Source organism: Anomaloglossus baeobatrachus, chromosome 1 (assembly GCF_048569485.1).
Source record: "Anomaloglossus baeobatrachus isolate aAnoBae1 chromosome 1, aAnoBae1.hap1, whole genome shotgun sequence".
Taxonomy (NCBI): Eukaryota; Metazoa; Chordata; class Amphibia; order Anura; family Aromobatidae; genus Anomaloglossus; species Anomaloglossus baeobatrachus.
In genome coordinates this window covers 635,742,070-635,764,145 of record NC_134353.1, presented here as the reverse complement: position 1 = coordinate 635,764,145, position 22,076 = coordinate 635,742,070, and the positions used below count along the sequence as shown (strand labels likewise).

The 22,076-nt window shown below is 49.2% G+C and overlaps 1 protein-coding gene across 1 annotated transcript in view; it reads left to right on the top strand.

Moving 5' to 3' along the window:
* Positions 1-22,076, top strand: part of OXA1L (OXA1L mitochondrial inner membrane insertase) — a 51,119-nt gene that overhangs the window by 8,807 nt on the left and 20,236 nt on the right. Inside the window, exons 3-8 of the mRNA XM_075319472.1 lie at positions 7,125-7,362; positions 7,455-7,598; positions 15,396-15,481; positions 18,291-18,455; positions 18,545-18,649; positions 18,757-18,919. Of these exons, the coding sequence (XP_075175587.1) occupies positions 7,125-7,362; positions 7,455-7,598; positions 15,396-15,481; positions 18,291-18,455; positions 18,545-18,649; positions 18,757-18,919 (901 nt within the window). The remainder of the gene's footprint in view (positions 1-7,124; positions 7,363-7,454; positions 7,599-15,395; positions 15,482-18,290; positions 18,456-18,544; positions 18,650-18,756; positions 18,920-22,076) is intronic.

The following is a 22,076-nucleotide window of genomic DNA, read 5'->3' as shown; positions in this document are numbered from 1 at the left end:
TATAGCTTCTGCCTCCGGAGGCCACACAAAGTATTACACTTTTTAAAAAAGTGTAACCCCTCCCCTCTGCCTATACAGCCTCCCGTGGATCACGGGCTCCTCAGTTTTATGCTTTGTGTGGAAGGAGGCACACATCCACTCATGCATTCTCATACATAGTTATGTCGGATGGAAGAAAAGAGGTCCCCAATGGGGTCCCCGGCATGTTCCCTTCTCACCCCACTAAGTCGGCGGTGTTGTTAAGGTTGAGGTACCCATTGCGGGTACGGAGGCTGGAGCCACATGCCGTCTCCTTCACCATCCCTTATGCGGCTCTGGGAGAAGTGGGATCCTGAGTGGTCATCCATGTGCTCCATCCGCAGCCCCTGGTGGAACCTGCCGGACCGGAGCTTCTTCATCCCCAGGGACCGGGCCCTGCAACTTGAAGGTACTCTGTATCCTCATGTGGGGACTGTACAGGGGTCGCACCTTCTCCCCGGAAGCCGCGGTGGTTCCGTCCGTTATCTTTTCGGCGGACCTCCGCGCCGACCGTGCCTGCTTGTCGGCCGCGGCCTTAAATTTAGCCCCCGGCTTCGCCGCGGCCTAGTCCGGAAAATCCCGCCCCCGAGCCTGCCTGTCAGGGGTAAGGGCGGGATTGCCGACATGACGTCGGCCTTGAGAGCTGGAGCATCCCGCACGTCTCCCTCCCCCCTCATTGACCACTTGGGGACTCCAGATTCCCGCTCTCTGCTAGCGCCGCCCTTGGCTCCACTCCCCACCTGAGAGCTCCGGCAGCCATTTTTAACATTCTGCCGGTGGATGCTATTCAGCAGCAAGGCTCTACAGCTCCGGGGGATCCACGACAGGGAATCCGGAGGACACACTCCACTCGTTAGCGGTTGGTAAGCCACACCGGTCACCCAGTGCTGGTCTCCCCTAAGGTGCCGGGGGATATGGATATATAAATATATATATATATGTATATATATATATATATATATATCTGTTAGGAAAGGCGGTTTACCCTTTTCCCATATACCCTCAGTGGTCACTCTCCTAAGAGACAACAGCATGTCGTCCACTAGGAGCAAAGCTACTAAGGCACAGATTTTTTTTTCGCGGCCTGTACCTCTTGTGGGGCTATGTTGCCTGCGGGATCCACCTACCCTCACTGTGATCAATGCTCGACTCCTGCCACGCTTGCTCAGCCGGAGCCTAGGGCAATTGTGGGCCCCTCGGCTCAGGTAGATCCCCCTGCTCCCCCTGAGCAGGCTGCAGGGACAGAGTCACCGGCGTTGGCCTCTTTCGCTGAGAAACTCTCTGTCACTTTCTCAATCCATTGCTCAGTCTATGGACAAATGGTCATCTAAGCTGCTTGAGGCATTGCAGTCCAGACCGGGCTCTTCATAGGCCCCGGCCCCTGTTAGTTTGTCTCCTCCAGGCCCTTCTCGGTCCGCGCCGCAGCGCGCTGCCAGGATAGCCCCTATGTCCCAGGCGGAGGACTCCTGCCCGGATCGCAGCCCCAGACCTGCTAAGCGGCCTCGCTGGGATTCTTCCCCGGCCTCCTCACGCTGCTCTGGATCCCAGTTTGAGGACTCTCAGGAAGACGAGGCGGACGTGGGAGCTCAGGGCTCTGACCCTGACTTCGCCCTTAACCTTGATACCCCTGAGGGGGACGCCTTAGTAAATGATTTTATCTCGTCCATCAACCAGGTGCTGGATCTCTCACCACCACCTCCTCCTGCAGAGGAGTCGGCTTCTCAGCAGGAGAAACACCAATTTCGATTCCCCAAACGTACGCGCAATACGTTTTTTGATCACTCTAACTTCAGGGACGCTGTCCAGAAGCCCAGAGCGGTCCCGGACAAGCGCTTTGCTAAACGGCACACTGACACGCGTTATCCCTTTCCAGCTGAAGTCGTTAAGGGCTGGGCACACTCTCCCAAGGTGGATCCTCCAGTCTCTAGATTGGCTGCTAGGTCAGTTGTGTCGGTTGCCGATGGCTCATCCCTGAAGGATGCCACTGACAGACAGACAGAGCTCTTGGTGAAGTCTATTTATGAGGCCACGGGTGCGTCTTTTGCCCCGGCCTTTGCGGCTGTGTGGGCTCTCCAAGCAATCTCAGCATGTCTGACTGAGATTAATGCTGTCACGCGGAATTCTGCTCCGCATGTGTCTTCCTTGACCTCTCAGGCATCAGCATTTTCGTCCTACGCCATGAACGCCGTCCTGGACTCCGCTAGCCGTACGGCTGTGGCATCCGCTAACTCCGTGGCAGTCCGCAGGGCCATGTGGCTGCGCGAATGGAAAGCAGACTCTGCTTCCAAAAGGTTCCTGACTGGTTTGCCTTTTTCTGGCGAACGTTGGTTTGGCGAACGGTTGGATGAGATTATTAAGGAATCCTCGGGAAAGGACTCCTCCTTACCCCAGTCCAAACCTAAGAGACCTCAGCAGAGAAAAATCCAATCGAGGTTTCGGTCCTTTCGTCCCTCCGCCAAGCCCCAATCCTCTTCGTCCAACCGGCCGGAGAAAGGTCAGAGGAACTCCTATGCGTGGCGGTCTAAGTCACGCCCCCAAAAGGCCGCAGGAGGCACTGCCTCCAAGACTGCCTCCTCATGACTCTCGGCCTCATCTAGCCACATCCTCGGTCGGTGGCAGGCTCTCCCGCTTTGGAGACGCCTGGTGGCCACACGTTCAAGACCGATGGGTGAGAGACATTCTGTCTCATGGTTACAGGATAGAGTTCAGCTCTCGACCTACGGCTCGTTTTTTCAGAACCTCCCCACCCCCCGCACAGGCCGATGCACTTTTTCAGGCAGTGGACGCTCTAAAGATGGAAGGAGTTGTGATTCCCGTTCCCCTTCAGGAACGTGGTCGCGGATTTTACTCCAACTTGTTCGTGGTGCCAAAAAAGGACGGGTCATTCCGTCCCGTTCTGGACCTCAAGCTGCTCAACAGACATGTGAGAACCAGACGGTTTCGGATGGAATCTCTCCGCTCGGTCATCGCCTCGATGTCACAAGGAGACTTCCTAGCATCGATCGACATCAAGGATGCTTATCTCCATGTGCCGATCGCACCCGAACATCAACGTTTCCTGCGTTTCGCCATCGGGGACGAACACCTCCAGTTCGTCGCATTGCCCTTCGGCCTGGCGACAGTCCTACGGGTCTTCACCAAAGTCATGGCATCCGTCGTGGCGGTCCTGCACTCTCAGGGCCACTCGGTGATCCCATACTTGGACGATCTCCTAGTCAGGGCCCCTTCTCGGGTGGCGTGTCAACGAAGTCTTACCGTCACTCTGGCGACTCTCCAGCAGTTCGGGTGGATCATCAATTTCCCGAAATCCAAGTTGACGCCGACCCAATCACTGACTTACCTCGGGATGGAGTTTCATACCCAGCCAGCATTAGTCAAGCTACCGTGGGACAAACAGCTTTCTCTGCAGGCGGGGGTGCAGTCACTTCTTCGGAGTCAGTCACACCCCTTAAGGCGCCTCATGCACTTCCTGGGGAAGATGGTTGCAGCTATGGAGGCAGTGCCGTTCGCGCAATTCCATCTACGGCCACTCCAATGGGACATTCTTCGCAAATGGGACAAGAGTTCGGCTTCCCTCGACAAGAACATCTCTCTTTCACTTGCAGCCAAAACATCATTTCAGTGGTGGCTCCTACCCACATCTCTGTCTTGGGGAAAATCCTTCCTCCCCCCAACCTGGGCCGTGGTCACCACGGACGCGAGCCTGTCAGGTTGGGGAGCGGTTTTTCTCCACCACAGGGCTCAAGGAACCTGGACTCCAATAGAATCGTCCCTTCAGATCAATATTCTGGAGATAAGGGCAGTATATCTAGCCCTATTGGCTTTCCATCGGTGGCTGGAGGGCAGGCAGATCCGAATCCAGTCGGACAACGCCACTGCCGTCGCCTACATCAACCACCAAGGCGGCACTCGCAGTCGTCAAGCCTTCCAGGAAGTCGGGCGGATTCTGCAGTGGGTGGAAGTCACAGGCTCCACCATCTCCGCAGTTCACATCCCGGGCGTGGAAAACTGGGAAGCAGATTTTCTCAGTCGTCAGGGCATGGACGCGGGGGAATGGTCTCTTCACCCAGACGTGTTTCGAGAGATCTGTCGCCGCTGGGGAACGCCGGACGTCGATCTCATGGCGTCACGACACAACAACAAGGTCCCGGCCTTCATGGCACGGTCTCAGGATCACAGAGCTCTGGCAGCGGACGCTCTGGTCCAGGATTGGTCGCAGTTTCGACTGCCATATGTGTTTCCCCCTCTGGCGATGCTGCCCAGAGTACTACGCAAGATCAAGTCCGACTGCCGTCGCGCCATTCTCGTCGCTCCAGACTGGCCGAGGCGGTCGTGGTATCCGGATCTGTGGCATCTCACGGTGGGTCAACCGTGGGCGCTTCCAGACCGCCCAGACTTGCTGTCACAAGGGCCGTTTTTCCATCTGAATTCTGTGGCCCTCAACCTGACTGTGTGGCCATTGAGTCCTGGCTCCTAGCGTCTTCAGGGTTATCTCAGGATGTCATTGCCACCATGAGACAAGCCAGGAAGCCAACGTCCGCCAAAATCTATTACAGGTCTTGGCAAATCTTCTTATCCTGGTGCTCTGATAACGGTTTTCCTCCATGGCCGTTTGCTTTACCCACATTTCTTTCATTCCTACAATCTGGAACGGACAAGGGTTTGTCCCTCGGCTGTCTCAAGGGCCAAGTGTCGGCGCTCTCCGTGTTTTTTCAAAAGCGTCTAGCCAGGCTTCCGCAGGTCCGCACGTTCCTGCAGGGGGTTTGCCACATGGTCCCACCTTACAAACGTCCGTTGGAACCTTGGGATCTTAACAGGGTTCTGACGGCTCTTCAAAAGCCGCCTTTTGAGCCGCTGCGGGATGTCTCTCTCTCCCGTCTTTCTCAGAAGGTGGCCTTCCTGGTGGCAGTCACATCACTTCGGAGAGTGTCTGAGCTTGCAGCGCTGTCATGCAAAGCCCCCTTCCTGGTTTTCCACCAGGATAAGGTGGTTCTGCGTCCTGTCCCGGAATTTCTCCCTAAGGTGGTATCCCCTTTTCATCTAAATCAGGATATCTCCTTGCCTTCCTTTTGCCCTAATCCAATTCACCAGTGTGAAAAGGATTTGCACTCTTTGGATCTTGTGAGAGCACTCCGGCTCTACGTGTCTCGCACGGCGCCCCTGCGCCGTTCAGACGCGCTCTTTGTCCTTGTCGCTGGCCAGCGCAAGGGCTCTCAGGCCTCAAAGTCAACCTTGGCTCGGTGGATCAAGGAACCGATTCTCGAGGCCTACCGTTCTTCTGGGCTTCCACTTCCTTCAGGGTTGAAAGCCCATTCTACCAGAGCCGTAGGTGCGTCCTGGGCTTTGCGGCACCGGGCGACGGCTCAGCAGGTGTGTCAGGCAGCTACGTGGTCTAGTCTGCACACTTTCACGAAGCACTATCAAGTGCATGCCTATGCTTCGGCAGACGCCAGTCTAGGTAGGCGAGTCCTTCAGGCGGCGGTTGCCCACCTGTAAGAGGGGGCCGTTTTTCAGCTCCTTTTATTGAGGTATTCTTTTACCCACCCAGGGACTGCTCTTGGACGTCCCAATTGTCTGGGTCTCCCAATGGAGCGACAAAGAAAAAGGGAATTTTGTTTACTTACCGTAAATTCCTTTTCTTCTAGCTCCTATTGGGAGACCCAGCACCCACCCCTGTGCCCTTCGGGCTGGTTGTTCTTTTGTGTACACATGTTGTTGATGTTCATTTGTTCTTATGGTTCATGGTTTTCAGTTCTCCGAACATCCTTCGGATTGAATTTACCCTAGACCAATTTATAAGTTTTCTCCTTCCTGCTTTTGCACCAAAACTGAGGAGCCCGTGATCCACGGGAGGGTGTATAGGCAGAGGGGAGGGGTCACACTTTTTTAAAAGTGTAATACTTTGTGTGGCCTCCGGAGGCAGAAGCTATACACCCAATTGTCTGGGTCTCCCAATAGGAGCTAGAAGAAAAGGAATTTACGGTAAGTAAACAAAATTCCTTTTTTTTCTTGTGTTACCAATAACCTCTATACATTGTGCAGAACCACCAGATACCAAATAATCTACTTGTATTCATCAGGCAGGTAGCAGATTCCCAATCCCCATGGAGCAGTAGACATTGTTCAATCCATGAAGGTGGAGATGAGTCTCCATACTTGCTTTGGTTGTGTCTGGATGGAACAAGAGTAGAGCTTGGCTGGGTTTACTTCTAACTTGTTTGCCTGGATGGTAACATGGTGCGTTTTTGACCTCCATTGAACCTTGGTAACATTTCACATCTCGGTGATGAAGCGCTGAGGATTTTTGATCTTTGTTGCATAGGCTTGGGATTTGGGGACTGTCCCATTCACTTCAAGTAGCTCCACTAAAGCTAATAGATTGATGTGGCCCCCACCTATCTGGATCTTTAATATACTTCCATAGTGTGTCCCTCACAGCCAAATACTGAAGAGCAGACCTGCTACGTGTACTTGTGTAGGGAAGGATGGTCAATTACTCAATGTGCTGCACCCAGATCAGTTAATGTGACAGATCTGCATTACTGTGTACAGGAAATATGTAAGATATTGGGTTTATTTCATGATTTACAGTAGCATTTTTGTTTTTACTATAGGATTAGAGGTGAGCAGATCTATGGAAGTTCAGGTTCTGCGGGTTCAGCAGGACTTTAGATAAATCCTTGACTTGACCTGAACCACAATGGAAGTGACTAATTGGGCAGTTCGGTATTTGGCACAACATATAGTCAGCCATAAACAAATCACTTCCAAAGGGCAGGGATTTTTTTTTCTTTTTTCTAAATTTGTACACACTACATCTGATAACGCTGTTGTTACCTTCAGTGAGAGCCATTCAGAGACTACAAGTGACTCGCACTGAGCTGAGCACCTAGCGTACCCGAGTACCCTGATGCTTGCGCGAGTGGTGTTCATACGTAAAGCACCTGAACACTGGCCTTGAACACAATTTTTTTTTTTTTTTTTTTTTTTTGTATAGTCCGTGTTCAGTCTGAACACTACTGTTCGGGTTCGCTCATCTCTATATAGGAATTGTTAATTTCCTTTTGGATTATCCCTGTAATCTCATTTGTCATATTTCTTTTTAGATCCCAGTTGTCGCCGAGGCACAACTACCACCGTCCCCTCCTCCTCCTGTTCCGGAAGCTCTCCTTCCACCACCAATCTCTGAAATAGCACCCACAGTGACAGAAACACTTGGTCAGGTAGATCAAAGTTTGAGCGAACTGGGTCTTGGCGGATACAGTCCTGTCGGATTAGTGCAGAACTTTCTGGAAATGTTACACGTGGATGTGGGCGTTCCTTGGTGGGGAGCAATTGTGACAGGTAATTTTATGGTCAGCAGCCGTCTATCTTCTGATCCCTGCATTGGACAGCACCTATCCTTGTCCTTACTGTAATATCATGTTCTCTTTCAGGCACTGTTCTTGCACGTATTCTGGTTTTTCCTTTAATAGTCAAAGGACAGAGAGAAGCGGCTAAACTCAACAACCACATGCCACAAATCACCGCAATGACAACTAAAATGAACGACGCCAAGCGATCAGGCAACCAGTTTGAATGTAAGAGCTTAACATGGCGATATAACAAACTAATGTAAAGAGCAGAGCAGTAAGGCTATGTGCACACGTTGCGTTTTTTTCAGCGCGGAAAAAAACGCACCCTCTGGCAGAGGGGAGAATTGTAAACAATGCGTTTTGGAAAAAACGCATCAAAACCGCATGCGTTTTTCATGCGTTTTCCATGCGTTTTCTTCAGGTGCGTTTTTGACCACATGATCCAGAGACAGTGCCACAGTACATCCAGTACACAGTGCCAGCCTTCCTGCAGAGATGTGAGTGTTGTCCACGGGAAAACGCAGCTGCCCATGACCATGATTTGGGTTCAGGCTGCTGTGGACTTTAGCTCCATTCTACCTGCAGAGAACACTCATCTCCGCAGCATAAATTGATATGCTGAGGCTCGGGAAGCCACGCCGCAGGTCAGTTTATGCTGCGGAGAAGAGAAGCATAGTGGGCACGGGATTTCTAAAATTCCTTCCACTGTGCTTCTACTGCACAACGCAGCGTTATGGACGCAGGGAAAACACTCTGCGCCCATAACGCTGCAAACCCTGATTGTGGGCACACAGCCTAAAATGTGTCAATGGATGTCAAACATATATATATATATATATATATATATATATATATATATATATATATATATATATATATATAACGTCCCACCCCCCCTTGCATATTCTAAGCTGGCACCCTTTAGTGCCTTTCATGTGACACTAAAGGGTGCCTAGCCTTGTATTTAGCCAAAAAAAAAATAATTTAAATTAATGACGTGGTGTCCCCCCTATTTCTTCATCGTTCCTCCGGAGGACACACAAAGTACTACACTAAAAAGTGTAGCTCCTCCCTCCTAGCATATACACCCCCTCGATAACCAAATATAGCCAGTTCAATGCTTTGTGTTCAGGAGGCACACATCCATTCATGCATTCTCATCTGATTTTCATTTTAAAGAGTTGGAAGAAAAGCGGGTCCAAGCTGGACTCCCGGCATGTCCCTTCTCACCCCACTGTGTCGGTGGTGTTGTTAAGGTTGATTTCAAGGCTGGAGCCTTACATGCCGCGCTCCTTCACCTTCCCTTGGACTCTGGCTTGAAGTGGGAGCCAGCACGGTTCTCACTGCTTTGCAGGAGACCGGTCTCCATCCGCAGCCCTTTCAGGACCCTGCCGGACGGAGCACTCATCCCTCAGGGACCTGGCCCTGCGTCTCACAAGCTAAGTATTGAGACGTTATTGCAGGGGGGTCCCTTGTACTTTGATGTTTTGGAGAGTGTGTTTTGTACTATTTGTGACATTTCCGGCCGGTTCTCCGGTTTTCACCAGAGAACCGCGCCGAGGGTGCCTGAGCGCCGGCCGCATTCTAAAATTTAGGCCCCGGCTTCGGCTGCGGCCTGGTTTCGTTTTCACTGCCCCTGCATGTCAGTCATGCAGACGGACAGTGCGGCGCCGCCCACCGGCCGTTCAGCTCAGGGGAGGACACTCCTCTCTGAGGAGATGTTTCCCTCCCCTGTATATCCCCTTGGCCCTCCGGTTCCCGCTCTTGGGCTAGGTCCCGCCCCCCCTCCTCACTCCGGCGCCATTTTATCAGCGTTCTCACACTGATCGGCGCTGGCTGCTGCATCTCTGCATTCTGTCTGGGGGTCCGAGCTGTGGAATCCGGAGGGCACACAAAACGGTCTGGTAAGCCACAACCTCTGGTTGTGGACTTTCTTATACACTCTCTGGGGGTCATTCTGAAGGAGTGTATTCTTTACTGCAGAGCCTCCACCTCAGCAGCATGTCTCTCACTAGGAGCAAGGCTGCAAGGCTGTACTCAATATGCACTGCATGTAAGCTCGTACTGCCTGAACCGAGCACATATCCTCATTGTGATGCCTGCTCTAACATGGTGGTGCCTCAGCCTGGAGTCTCCCCAGTGGTCCCTCCGGCTGCTCCGGCCCAGGTGGCTGAACCCCCGGCTTGGGTAGAAGTGTTTTCTAAATCTATCTCCCAGTCCTTCGCCAACTCCATGGGACAGCTGTCCCGGACTCTGCTGAGCATGCATCAGCCCCCTTCTCAGGGCGCCTCTGCTGCTTCGGCTCGCTATGCAGAGCTCACAGAGGATTCTTCATCTGCTCCCACACCCCGTCCTCCTAAGAGGAGGCGCAGGGACCCCTCTCCTTCCTCGTCCCGCGACTCCGATTCACGAGTCGACCCGCAGGACGAGGAGGATATCTTTACTGGGGGCTCGGACGCTACCTCCATGTGCCCCATTGATCTGACCGAGGGTGACGCAGATGTGAGTGACTTGATTGCGTCCATTAATTCTGTACTGGACCTCAATCCGCCAGCATCAGAGGAGCAACCCTCTCTGGCAGAAAAGCACCAGTTTACCTTGCCTAAGAGAACAAGGAGTGTGTTCTTTAACCACTCCAGTTTTCAAGCCACTGTGTCCAAGCCCAGAGCCTATCCTGACAAACGCTTTCCAAAGCGTGGTTCTGACGACCGTTATCCTTTTCCACCAGAGGTGGTCAAGGAGTGGGCTCACTCACCAAAGGTAGACCCTCCGGTGTCTAGACTCTCAGCCCGGACAGTTGTATCTGTGGCTGATGGCACCTCACTTAAGGATCCCACTGACCGCCAGGTTGACCTCCTGGCCAAGTCTGTCTATGAGGCGGCAGGGGCCTCGTTCTCCCCATCCTTTGCAGCACTGTGGGCTCTCAAAGCCATCTCTGCTTCCCTAGAGGAGATGCATTCCCTCACTATGGACTCTATGCCTGAATTGGTTGCCTTAACTTCCCAGGCTTCAGCCTTTTCAGCCTACGCCATGTCTGCCATGCTGGAGGCCTCTCACCGCACTGCGGTGGCCTCCGCTAATTCCCTCGCTATCCGCAGGATCTTGTGGCTTCGACAGTGGAGGGCAGATGCTTCCTCAAAGAAGTACCTTGCTGGGCTCCCATTTGCTGGGTCCAGGCTGTTCGGCGAACAACTGGATGAAATAATTAAGGAGGCTACTGGCGGGAAGAGTACTTCCTTGCCGCAGACTAAAACCAGGAAACCTGTCCAGGGCAGGAACCAGTCGAGGTTTCGTTCCTTTCGTTCCTCTAACTGGTCGTCCTCTAAGCCCTCGGCCTCGTCCACTAACTCAGCCAAGGACCAGAAGCCCTCCTGGCGCAAGAAGCCGCGTCCACAAAAGTCCGCAGGAGCTGCTGCCACCAAGGCAGCCTCCTCTTGACTATCTGGCCGAGCCAGCAACGTCCTTGGTCGGTGGCAGGCTCTCCCACTTTGGCGACGTGTGGTTTCAACACGTCTCCGATCAGTGGGTGCGGGATATCATCTCCCACGGCTACAAGATAGAGTTCTCTTCCAGCCCGCCAAACAGATTTTTTTCTGTCAACTCCCCCCTGCTCCAAGGCCGCCACCTTCTCTCAGGCCGTGGCATCCTTGCAGGCCAGCGGAGTGATTGTACCGGCTCCCGCCAGGGAACGGTTCAGAGGTTTTTACTCAAATCTCTTCCTAGTCCCCAAAAAGGACGGTTCCTTCCGGCCCATCCTGGATCTCAAGCTTCTCAACAAGCATGTTCAGGTGCAGCACTTTCGCATGGAGTCTCTGCGATCAGTCATTGCCTCAATGACCCAAGGAGATTTCCTGGCATCCATCGACATCAGAGATGCCTATCTGCATGTGCCAATTGCAGTTTCACACCAGCGTTGGCTACGTTTTGCAATCGGAGAGGAACATTTCCAATTCGTGGCTCTCCCCTTCGGGTTAGCCACGGCCCCTCGAGTATTTACCAAGGTCATGGCAGCAGTGGTTGCGGTTCTGCACCTCCTGGGGTTGGCAGTGACTCCTTACCTGGACGACCTTCTTGTCAAGGCTTCATCCAGCGCAGACTGTCAGCGGAGTGTCTCGCTCACTCTTGCCACTCTTGTCCAATTCGGGTGGCTTGTCAATCTGCCCAAGTCCACTTTGACCCCGACCCAAGAACTCACGTACCTAGGGATGCAATTCGAGACTCTGCCGGCACTTGTGAAGCTGCCCTTAGTCAAACAGCAGTCCCTCCATCTGGCGGTGCGCTCTCTGTTGAGGCCCCGCCGTCATTCCATCAGGCACCTCATGCAGGTGCTGGGTCAGATGGTGGCGTCAATGGAAGCGGTTCCCTTTGCCCAGTTCCATCTGCGTCCTCTGCAGCTGGACATTCTCCGCTGTTGGGACAAGCGGACTTCTTCCTTGCACAGGTTGGTGGCTCTGTCGCCACAGACCAGGAGCTCTCTTCAGTGGTGGCTTCGGCCCCTCTCTCTGTCTCAGGGACGCTCCTTCCTGGCCCCGTCCTGGGTGATCCTCACCACGGATGCCAGTCTATCCGGTTGGGGAGCAGTATTTCTCCACCACCGAGCACAGGGCACTTGGACTCCGTCCGAATCAGCCCTCTCAATCAATGTGCTAGAAATCAGAGCTGTGCTCTTAGCTCTCGTAGCCTTTCACCACCTGTTGGCGGGCAAGCACATTCGAGTCCAGTCAGACAACGCGACAGCAGTTGCCTACATCAATCACCAGGGCGGGACTCGCAGCCGCCTGGCAATGTTGGAGGTTCAACGCATCCTTCAGTGGACGGAGGACTCCAAGTCCACCATATCCGCAGTCCACATCCCAGGCGTAGAAAACTGGGAGGCAGATTATCTCAGCCGTCAAACCGTGGACAACGGCGAGTGGGCTCTGCATCCGGCAGTGTTCCGGTCGATCTGCCACAAGTGGGGAACTCCGGAAGTGGATCTAATGGCATCCCGGCACAACAACAAGGTCCCGGTTTACGTGGCTCGCTCCCACGATCCTCAGGCCTTTGCAGCGGACGCGCTGGTTCAGGATTGGTCCCAGTTCCGTCTGGCTTACGTGTTTCCCCCTCTAGTTCTCTTGCCCAGAGTCCTGCGCAAGATCAGAATGGAGGGCCGTCGGGTCATACTCATTGCTCCAGACTGGCCCAGGCGAGCTTGGTACCCAGACCTGCTCCGTCTGTCCGTAGAGGTGCCGTGGCATCTCCCGGACCATCCAGACCTTCTCTCACAAGGTCCGTTTTTCCGCCAGAATTCTGCGGCTCTCAGTTGACGGCGTGGCTCTTGAGTCCTGGATCCTGACGGCTTCCGGCATTCCTCCCGAAGTCATCTCCACTATGACTCAGGCTCGGAAGTCTTCCTCGGCAAAAATTTACCACAGGACTTGGAGAATTTTCCTGTCCTGGTGTCGTTCTTCCGGCCACGCCCCTTGGCCTTTTGCCCTGCCGACTCTTCTGTCCTTCCTGCAGTCTGGTCTGCAGCTAGGACTATCCCTCAATTCCCTCAAGGGACAGGTCTCGGCTCTGTCAGTGTTGTTCCAGCGGCGTATCGCCCGGCTGGCTCGCACCGCTGCTCTTAGGCGGTGCACCTCTCTCTTTGTGCTGACCACTGGTCAGGGTAAGGGCCTCTCGGCTTCTAAGCCGACCCTAGCTCGCTGGATTAGGTCGGCCATTTCGGATGCCTACCAGTGTTCTCAGGTGCCTCCCCCGCCGGGGATCAAGGCACACTCGACCAGAGCTGTCGGTGCCTCTTGGGCTTTCAGGCACCAGGCTACGGCTCAGCAGGTCTGTCAGGCTGCCACTTGGTCCAGTCTGCATACCTTTTCGAAGCACTACCAAGTGCATGCTCATGCTTCGGCAGATGCGAGCTTTGGCAGGCGCATCCTTCAGGCGGCTGTCGCCCATTTGTGAAGTTAGGTTTCGCCTATTTCTCAGTTTCTGTTTATTCCCACCCATGGACTGCTTTGGAACCTCCCATGGTCTGGGTCTCCCATAAGGAACGATGAAGAAAAAGAGAATTTTGTTTACTTACCGTAAATTCTTTTTCTTATAGTTCCGACATGGGAGACCCAGCACCCTCCCTGTTGCCTGTTGGCAGTTTTCTTGTTCCATGTGTTTTCACCGGCTGCTGTTGTAGACAGAGGTTCCGGTTGTTCCGGGTTTTGCTCTATCTCTACTTGTGGGTGGATGTCCTCCTTCAGCTTTTGCACTAAACTGGCTATATTTGGTTATCCAGGGGGTGTATATGCTAGGAGGGAGGAGCTACACTTTTTAGTGTAGTACTTTGTGTGTCCTCCGGAGGCAGAAGCTATACACCCATGGTCTGGGTCTCCCATGTTGGAACTATAAGAAAAAGAATTTACGGTAAGTAAACAAAATTCTCTTTTTTTGATAGCCAGTCAGGGTAAAGCAGACAGCTGTAGCCTGCAAACCACAGCTGACAGCTTCATCTTGTCTGGTGATCAATTTGGAGGGCTCCCCAAGCTGTTTTTTTTTTTTTTATTTATAAATAATTAAAAAAAACGTGGAGTCCTCCCCCAAATTAGATCACCAGCCAAGGTTAAGCTGACAGCTGGGGTCTGGTATTCTCAGGATGGGAAGAGCCATGGTTATTGGACTCTTCCCAGCCTAAAAATAGCAGGCCACAGCCGCCCCAGAAGTGGCGCATCCATTAGATGCGCCAATCCTGGTGCTTCGCCCCAACTCATCCCGCGCCCTGGTGCGTCGGCAAACGGGGTAATAAATGGGGTTGATACCAGATGTGTAATGTCACCTGGCATCAAGCCCAGCAATTAGTGATGTCACTGCGTCTATTTGATACCAGACATAACTAATTGACAGTAATAGCAAAAAAAATTGACAACCAAAAAAAAATTTATTTGAAAAAACACTCCCCCAAAAACATATCCTCTTTCACCAATTTATTTAAAAGAAAAAAAATTGGGTCCGCAGTATCCATTTTTGACGTCCCACGTCGCCTCTGGACCTTCTAGAATATGGGGGGCACGCTCAGGGAATGTGTCTCCCATTTTCTAGTAGTGCAGACCCTCCATTTGATTAGAGTGGGTGCAAAGAATCTGCACCCACTCTCCCCGGGTCACAGCTGCACAGTGCCGAGCAGCAGCAGCAGCCAGCGCAGCTCACACTGAACACAGGAAGCCGTCAGCTGCTCGGCACATGTGACCGGCGCGCACTGTGAAAGAGGAGGGGGCCGCGGGGGATCAGCGCTGTGACAGGTACGGGGGTTACCGGGGGACACCGGGGGGAATAGGGGGTGACCTGGCAGGGCGTGGGGAGCAGTTTTCTGTCGCATGTTATTGCACATGTGACAGAAGCAGAGGAGTAGGGCGGCCGGTGCGCTGCTGTGCGCGCGGCCATGTTGGATTTTCGGGAGGGGGTCAGGGCGGGCACTTTGGCGACACCGGGGGCTTTCCTGAACTTTGCCAGGAAGTGAGGTCAACAGGAAACCTCTCGACCTCACTTCCAGGTAAATGCCTGCGTTCTGTATGCCGACAAAGCCCGCGGACCGCAACAAAAATGCAGCGAACTGCGGTGTAGCTGCGTTCTGACCCGCATCATTGATTTCAATGGGGGAGAGAACGCAGCCACAACGCACAAAAGAAGTGACATACTGCTTTTCGTTCCGCACCGATTTTTGGCATCCAAAACGCTGCGTTTAGAAACGCAGCATGTGCACTGATTTTTCGGCTTTCTCATACACTTTGCTGGGAAAGCTGAACGCATACAATTTGCCACTGAAACGCTGCGGTTCTAAACGCAGCGTTTCCGCGGTAAAAAACGCAACATGTGCACACAGCCTAATTGCCTACAGCAGACAAAAGAATACCAGCACTTATTTTCCAGCTGGCACCACATGGGTATCTCACCCAGACTAGGGTATGACCTGAGGTGACCAACAACTTAGAAAAGATTTAAAAATGTTTTCAGATATTGATAATGTATTGATGTTTGGTTGTTTCTGTTCATTAGTTTCCAAAGTATACTCTGAGCTCACGCTGTATCAGAAGAAACATGATGTAAATCCTCTGCGGGGATTTTTGGTGCCTTTGATACAGGTATGTTGGGAAGAAAGTGGTGTTCTTAAAAGAAAAAAAATCCAAGTTTATATTTCATTTTACAGCACCATGATACACTTTTTTGATAAATGGTTTACATTTTCCCTGTGGGACAATTTAGTGGTAATTTAGTTGGCCACTTTTACACTGTTTGATACTCCTTCAAATTCTATAGTAAAATTTTGGATAGTCAACATAAACCACTATTGTGTTTCCAAATGCAGCATTCACGATTCACTATTGCATTGGAGCCATTTTTTGTCTACTTTTTGATATTTTAGCCTGTTTTTCATTTGCCCCAAATACTACTTTTAATTTATGCCCTTTATGAAGCCTATTATATATGTTTGGCTGTTTAGGGGGACGTAGGGGGTTTGTTTTTATTTTAATCTTCGCCAATGTTTGTGTGTTTTTGTGTATTTACGATTAATTGCAACTTTTTAAAAAGTTGCTACATTTTTGCACAAATGTACTGTAGTTTCCCCTGGAGTGATTTTTATCTACACCTAAATTTTTATTTCAAATTTAATGTCAGTTTAGCAGATTAAAAGGGTAAAGTTTTAAAAATAAAGGACATTTTTTATTTTGCGCACAATTAATAAACCATGTGCGCTATTTTCAAGTATTTGGCATCATCAATTACCAGAAATTAAAAAGAAAAGCGATTTTAAATAAAAAGTGCTAATGATCTAAAGTTGAATCGGCCCCATGGTGTTTTTTGCTTTCTTTCAAAAGGGATATGTGTGAAACATAAGCCATCATTTGTGGGAGATCAGGCCAGGATGGCTTCCTGTGTAATAGGGATCTCTGATATTACGGTTTTGTTCCTCTGTTTGATATATTCACTCTTGTAAAGGTTCAACACTTGTTTTGTGACTTTTGTGAATTTAGTGGCATTAAATTAATTATCTTGACAAAAATTGCACTTTACCCTCCCTATGCGAGTAGCCTACATTCTCTGTCCTCACTTATGGATAAGCCATTATGTGTCTGATGTATATACACATTTCTAATATTTCTATATTTCATATATATTTTCCTATTTACTAACAAAATCAGGATTTTATTCTAAATCTTGCACTCATCCTATTTTCATCCCATCACCCTCACGAAGATGCCCCTGGCGAAACGCGCGTCAGGGTTTTTGTTCTTTTCCTCTGCTCCTGGCACGGTATCTACAGCCTGACACCGGTCTCTATGGCTGCTTGTGTATCCTCTTTTCTCTCCCTGCCTCTTCTGCTGCTATTTATGGTTTTTGGGTTAGTGCAATAAGTACTGGGCTACATTATTTATACCAACTTTTGGTTTTATCTCAATTTTTTCCTTGCTGTTCCAGGGTTTGTGCAGTAAATATTAGGCCATACTATTTATACCAACTTTGGTTTCATATATATTTTTTCTACAGCCTATATACATTGTCACCCCTTTTTTGTATTCTATTTGTACTATTGTGCATAGATGGGCAAGTGCAATATTTTTGACCCTTTTACTGTATGTATTTTTCTACCCTTAAGGCTATATATATATAAATATCCTTTTTCTTTTGGTCCTCTTTTTTTATATCTTCTGCTGCATTGTTTGGAGAGTGCAATTTATAAAAAAAATTCTGAGACTGTGCAATATATCAATTTGAATTTGTTTTTTCTGCACTGATGACCTCTAGTGGTCAACTATTGAATATACTTCTCATGAAAATATTTATTTGTGATACATACGTGCTTTTATAGCATGCTTATGGATGGAATTTTCTTGGTTTATCCCGTTTCTGTTTTTTTTTTTACTTTTATGTTTCAATAAAGATGTAATTGGTTTCTAGTCCTGGCTACTTACGCTATTATTCTTGTAGGATTTTGTTCTTATCTTAGAGTTAGCCACTATACATTTTTGGTCATTTTATTAGTTGTTTCCATTTTTGGGGTATTTGCTGACCTACAGGGTATGTGATAAAATAATAAACATAAGGTGTACTCTCCTGCTCTATCTCCTGTTGCTTCAGGGCAGGCTGGTACTGCTGACCCCTGGGATAGGGAGCGATGACGTTCCATTTTTCAGTTACTTAGCCATTAAAGAGGTTTTCCCCTATTTTTACTTTGATGGCCTAATCTTAGGATAGTTCACCAAAGGCTGATCAGCTGGGGCCGAACACCCTGCACTCCTGCTGATCAGCTGTTCACGGTCCCGGCAGCAGGCGGGCGGAAATGCTCAGGTCTACCCTTACCGGTCTTCTGATAGCGGTCACAGCTGGGTATTTCACATTCGCCTCCTATTGATTAGAATGGGAGGAGGATGTGCAGTACCAGGCCACGGGCGCTATCAGAAGGCTAAGCAGCTCCGGAACTGAACATTTCTGCCTCCTGCTGTCGACGCCGGGACTAAGAACAGCTGATCGGCTGGGGTTCGTGGTATCAAACCCTGGCCGATCAATCATTGATGACCTATCCTAAGGATAGGCCATCAATGTAAAAGTATTGGACAACCTCTTTAAAGTCATGTGATTGGCTGCAGTGGTCAGATAACTGGAATTGGACCTAATCATGGTGTACATTAGATGAATTCTAGGTCAAGTCATCTGACTCTATGCAGCCAATCACTGGCATCACCAGTCATCACTTCCCCTCTTAGTCTATGCTAGAGCCGCAGAGGTCCGAGACTGTAAGAATACATTTCTAATTTGACATTTTTAGACTATAATGAATTACTACGATTATATAAAATAAACAGTTCTTGTTCTATATGACATAGTAAATTCCCGCATATTACTATATGGTTACATTTTGCATACATTGACATTGTTATCTTCGTCCTCTAGGCACCGATATTTATTTCCTTTTTTGTGGCACTAAGACAGATGTCCTATCTTCCTGTCCCAAGCCTACAAACCGGTGGTCTCTGGTGGTTTTCTGACCTAACGGTCGCTGACCCATATTATATCCTGCCGCTAGTCGTCACGACCAGCATGTGGGCAGTTCTAGAGGTACAGACTTTATTGTTAATCTCTAGTAGTGGTACTTAATAGTATATATAATAATTCCAGTTTTTGGTGGTTGTTTTTTTTGCTCCTAGCTCGGAGCAGAGTCCGGAGTAAATAATCCTAATCTTAAAGTGATGAAGACTGTTTTTCGTGTTATGCCGCTGATCATTTTGCCTCTTACAATCAACTTCCCCACGGTAAGTAACCTGAGTACTGCCGCAGCTAAAATTGACCTACCGTCTGTATCCGCAGTGATTTATCTCAAGTTGTTGTAAAATTGAACTTTTCTGCTGTTATTTCTTAGGCCGTTTTCACCTATTGGGTCACTTCAAACTTTTTCTCTATAGCCCAAGTGGCTTTCTTAAGAATTCCTGCTGTCCGAAACAAGCTGCGGATACCAGAACAAATCAAGCATGAGCCATCAGCTCTCCCTAACAAGGATGGCTTCATAAAGAGTCTGAAAAATGGTACGTTTTATCAGTATGATAAGGATTGCTTGTTTTTTGTACTGTTATGGCTATTAACCCCTTCAGCCCCGGGGCACTTTCCGTTTTTGCGTTTTTGTTTTTTGCTCCCCTTCTTCCGAGAGCCGTAACTTTTTTATTTTTCCGTCAATCTTGCCATATGAGGGCTTGTTTTTTGCGGGACAAGTTGTACTTTTAAATGAAACCATAAGTTTTACCATATGGTGTACTGGAAAGCAGCAAAAAAATTCCAAGTGTGGAAAAATTGCAAAAAAAGTGTGATGGCACAATAGTTTTTGGGATGTTTTATTCACGGTGTTCACTATATGGTAAAACTGATGTGTGGGTATGATACCTGAGGTCGGTGCGAGTTTGTAGACACCAAACATGTATAGGTTTACTTGTATCTAAGGGGTTAAAAAAAATTCACAAGTTTGTCCAATAAAAGTGGCGCACGTTTTGCGCCATTTTCCAAAACACGTAGCGTTCTTATTTTTTGGGATCTATGGCTCAGTGACGGCTTATTTTTTGCGTCTCGAGCTGATGTTTCTAATGGTAGCATTTTTGCGCAGATGCTACGTTTTGATCGCCTGTTATTGCATTTTGCGTAAAACTTGTGGCGACCAAAAAACGTAATTTTGGCGTTTGGAATTTTTTTGCCACTACGCCGTTTACCAATCAGATTAATTGATTTTATATTTTGATAGATCGGGCATTTCTGAACGCGGCGATACCAAATATGTGTATATTTATTTATTTTTTAACCCTTTAATTTTCAATGGGGGGAAAGGGGGGTGATTTGAACTTTTAGGTTTTTTGTTTTTTTTTTAATTTTTTAAAACTTTTTTTTTACTTTTTTTATTTTATTTTACTAGTCCCCCTAGGGGGCTATAGCGATCAGCAATCCGATTGCTGATCGCTATCTGCTGATCACAGCTATACCGCTGTAATCAGCAGATTCAGTCACTTTCTTTCTTCCTCTGCTCCGTGCCGAGGAAGAATGAAAGTGAAACTTCTTAGCACCAGGCGTCATCACATGACCCTGTGCTACGATGGCAACCACCGAACGTCACGTGATCACTCACGTGACGTCCGGAGGGGGCGGCGGTAAGAAAAAAAGATGGCCGCGCGCATATAGATCTCGCTGCCAGACTTTGGCAGCGAGATCTAAGGGGTTAATGTTCCGGGTGGAATGCGATTCCACTCGGAACATGTAGGCACACATGTCAGCTGTTGAAAACAGCTGATATGTGTGCCGATCCACGCCGCCTGCCCGCGGCAGGGGGCGGGGATTACCGGGACACGATCCATGACGGAAAGATCCGTCCATGGTCGTGAAGGGGTTAAAAGTACAACATAAGGACATTAAAGTCCTGCAATTCAGATTCTTTCTGCCTAAAGGTGTCGGTAATGCCTGCAATGAGCTTCCGTCATGTGAGACAATAGGCGTGCATTCTGCCTTATAAAAGCTTTTATGGGGTGGATACTCTGTAGATTATGGGGCCAGGAAATCCGTAGAGTATTATACTTAATTCAGACATCACTGCATCACAGACCATTCTATCCAGATTGCTCCTGAATCACCTGACCTCAACTTACCTGCCTCTTAGAGCATATATGATGCTATCGAGTTTGTGTGAGGAGACCCACGACCCGTCCGTATTCAGATTGCAAAAAGGGCATGTTTTAAGAACTGCCTTATCCCCTTCAACTGTCAGCCTGGTTTTCACCTTCCTATCCAGACCAAATTTCACAATTCTGACCAGTATCACTTTGTGTCAATAACTCTAGAACGCTTAAATATTTCCCAGTGATTCTGAAACTGATTTTGTTTTATTTTTTCTTTTTTTTTTTACAGATTGTACTTAATGTGAGGCTACATGCGCACGCTGCAGTTTTTGTCTCGTTTTTGTTGCGTTTTTTTGGTGCAGTTTTGTTGTCAGAATTTTCTCACTTTTGACTTCCCAGCAAAGTCTGAGAAGTCAGATTTGCTGTGCACACGATGCAGTTTATTTGCCAGCAGTTTTTTTTTGACAAAAAGTTGTTTTTGTCAACATTTGTCACCCATTGAAATCAATGAGGGGATGAAAAACACATGACAAAACGCAAATTGTTTGCATTTTACATGCGTTTTACCTGCGGTTTTGTCAAAAAAACACAGCTCACGAACTTAGTTCCAGAATGACAAAATCTATGCTGGAGTGATTTTGGGGTGTCAGTGTCTCTCTCTCTCTAATTGCTTCATACTCACCGATCACTGGTGTGATGCGGCTGTCACACTGCTCCCGCTGCCTCTCGTTCTTCTTCCCTATCGCTCATTAGCCTCATTATATATTCACTGCATCCGCTCATTAGGCTCATACATATTCACTACTTCCCCATCTGTGATTGGTTGCAGTCAGAGGCGCCCCCATGCTAAGTGACAGCTGTCTGGCTGCAACCAATCACAGCTGCCGGTGGGCGGGTCTACATCATACAATACAATAAATAATTAAAAAACAATAAAAAAGGCATGCAGTTACCCCCAACCTTGATACCCAGCCAAGATAAAGCCTCACATCTGAGGGCACGTATTCTCAGGCTGGGGAGACCCACGTTATTGGGAGCCTCCCAGCCTAAAAATATCAGCCAGCAGCCACACGAAATTGACGCATGCAATCAGGGTAATAAGGAGTTAATGGCAGCGCATGGCTGCCACTAAGCCCTATATTAGTCATTATGGTAGGCATCTGAGCTCCCCCCTCCCCCCCATTACTAATCTGTAAGTGAAAGTAAATAAACACAAACACCCAAAAAATCCTGTATTTTAAATAAAACAAAAAAGCCCCCTTCTTTAACCACTTTATTAACACCCCAAACACCCCTCAAGGTTCGACGTAATCCACACGAGGTCCTACGATGCTTCTAGCACTGCTACATCTAACGCTCACAGCTAGTGCCATAGAAAAAGACTGCCATCTGTGAGCTCCACGCAGCAACTGAATTGAGTCGCACGATCAGCGGTGACGTCACTCAGGTTAGCTACAGCTGGAGTCCTCCACCTGTCACAGCAAATCACCCGAGTGACTGAAGTGAGCCGCGCGATCAGCGGTGCCGTCACTCAGGTGATTTCAGGTCACAACTGGAGTCCTCCACCTGTGAGCGCAAATCAGGCAGTGAC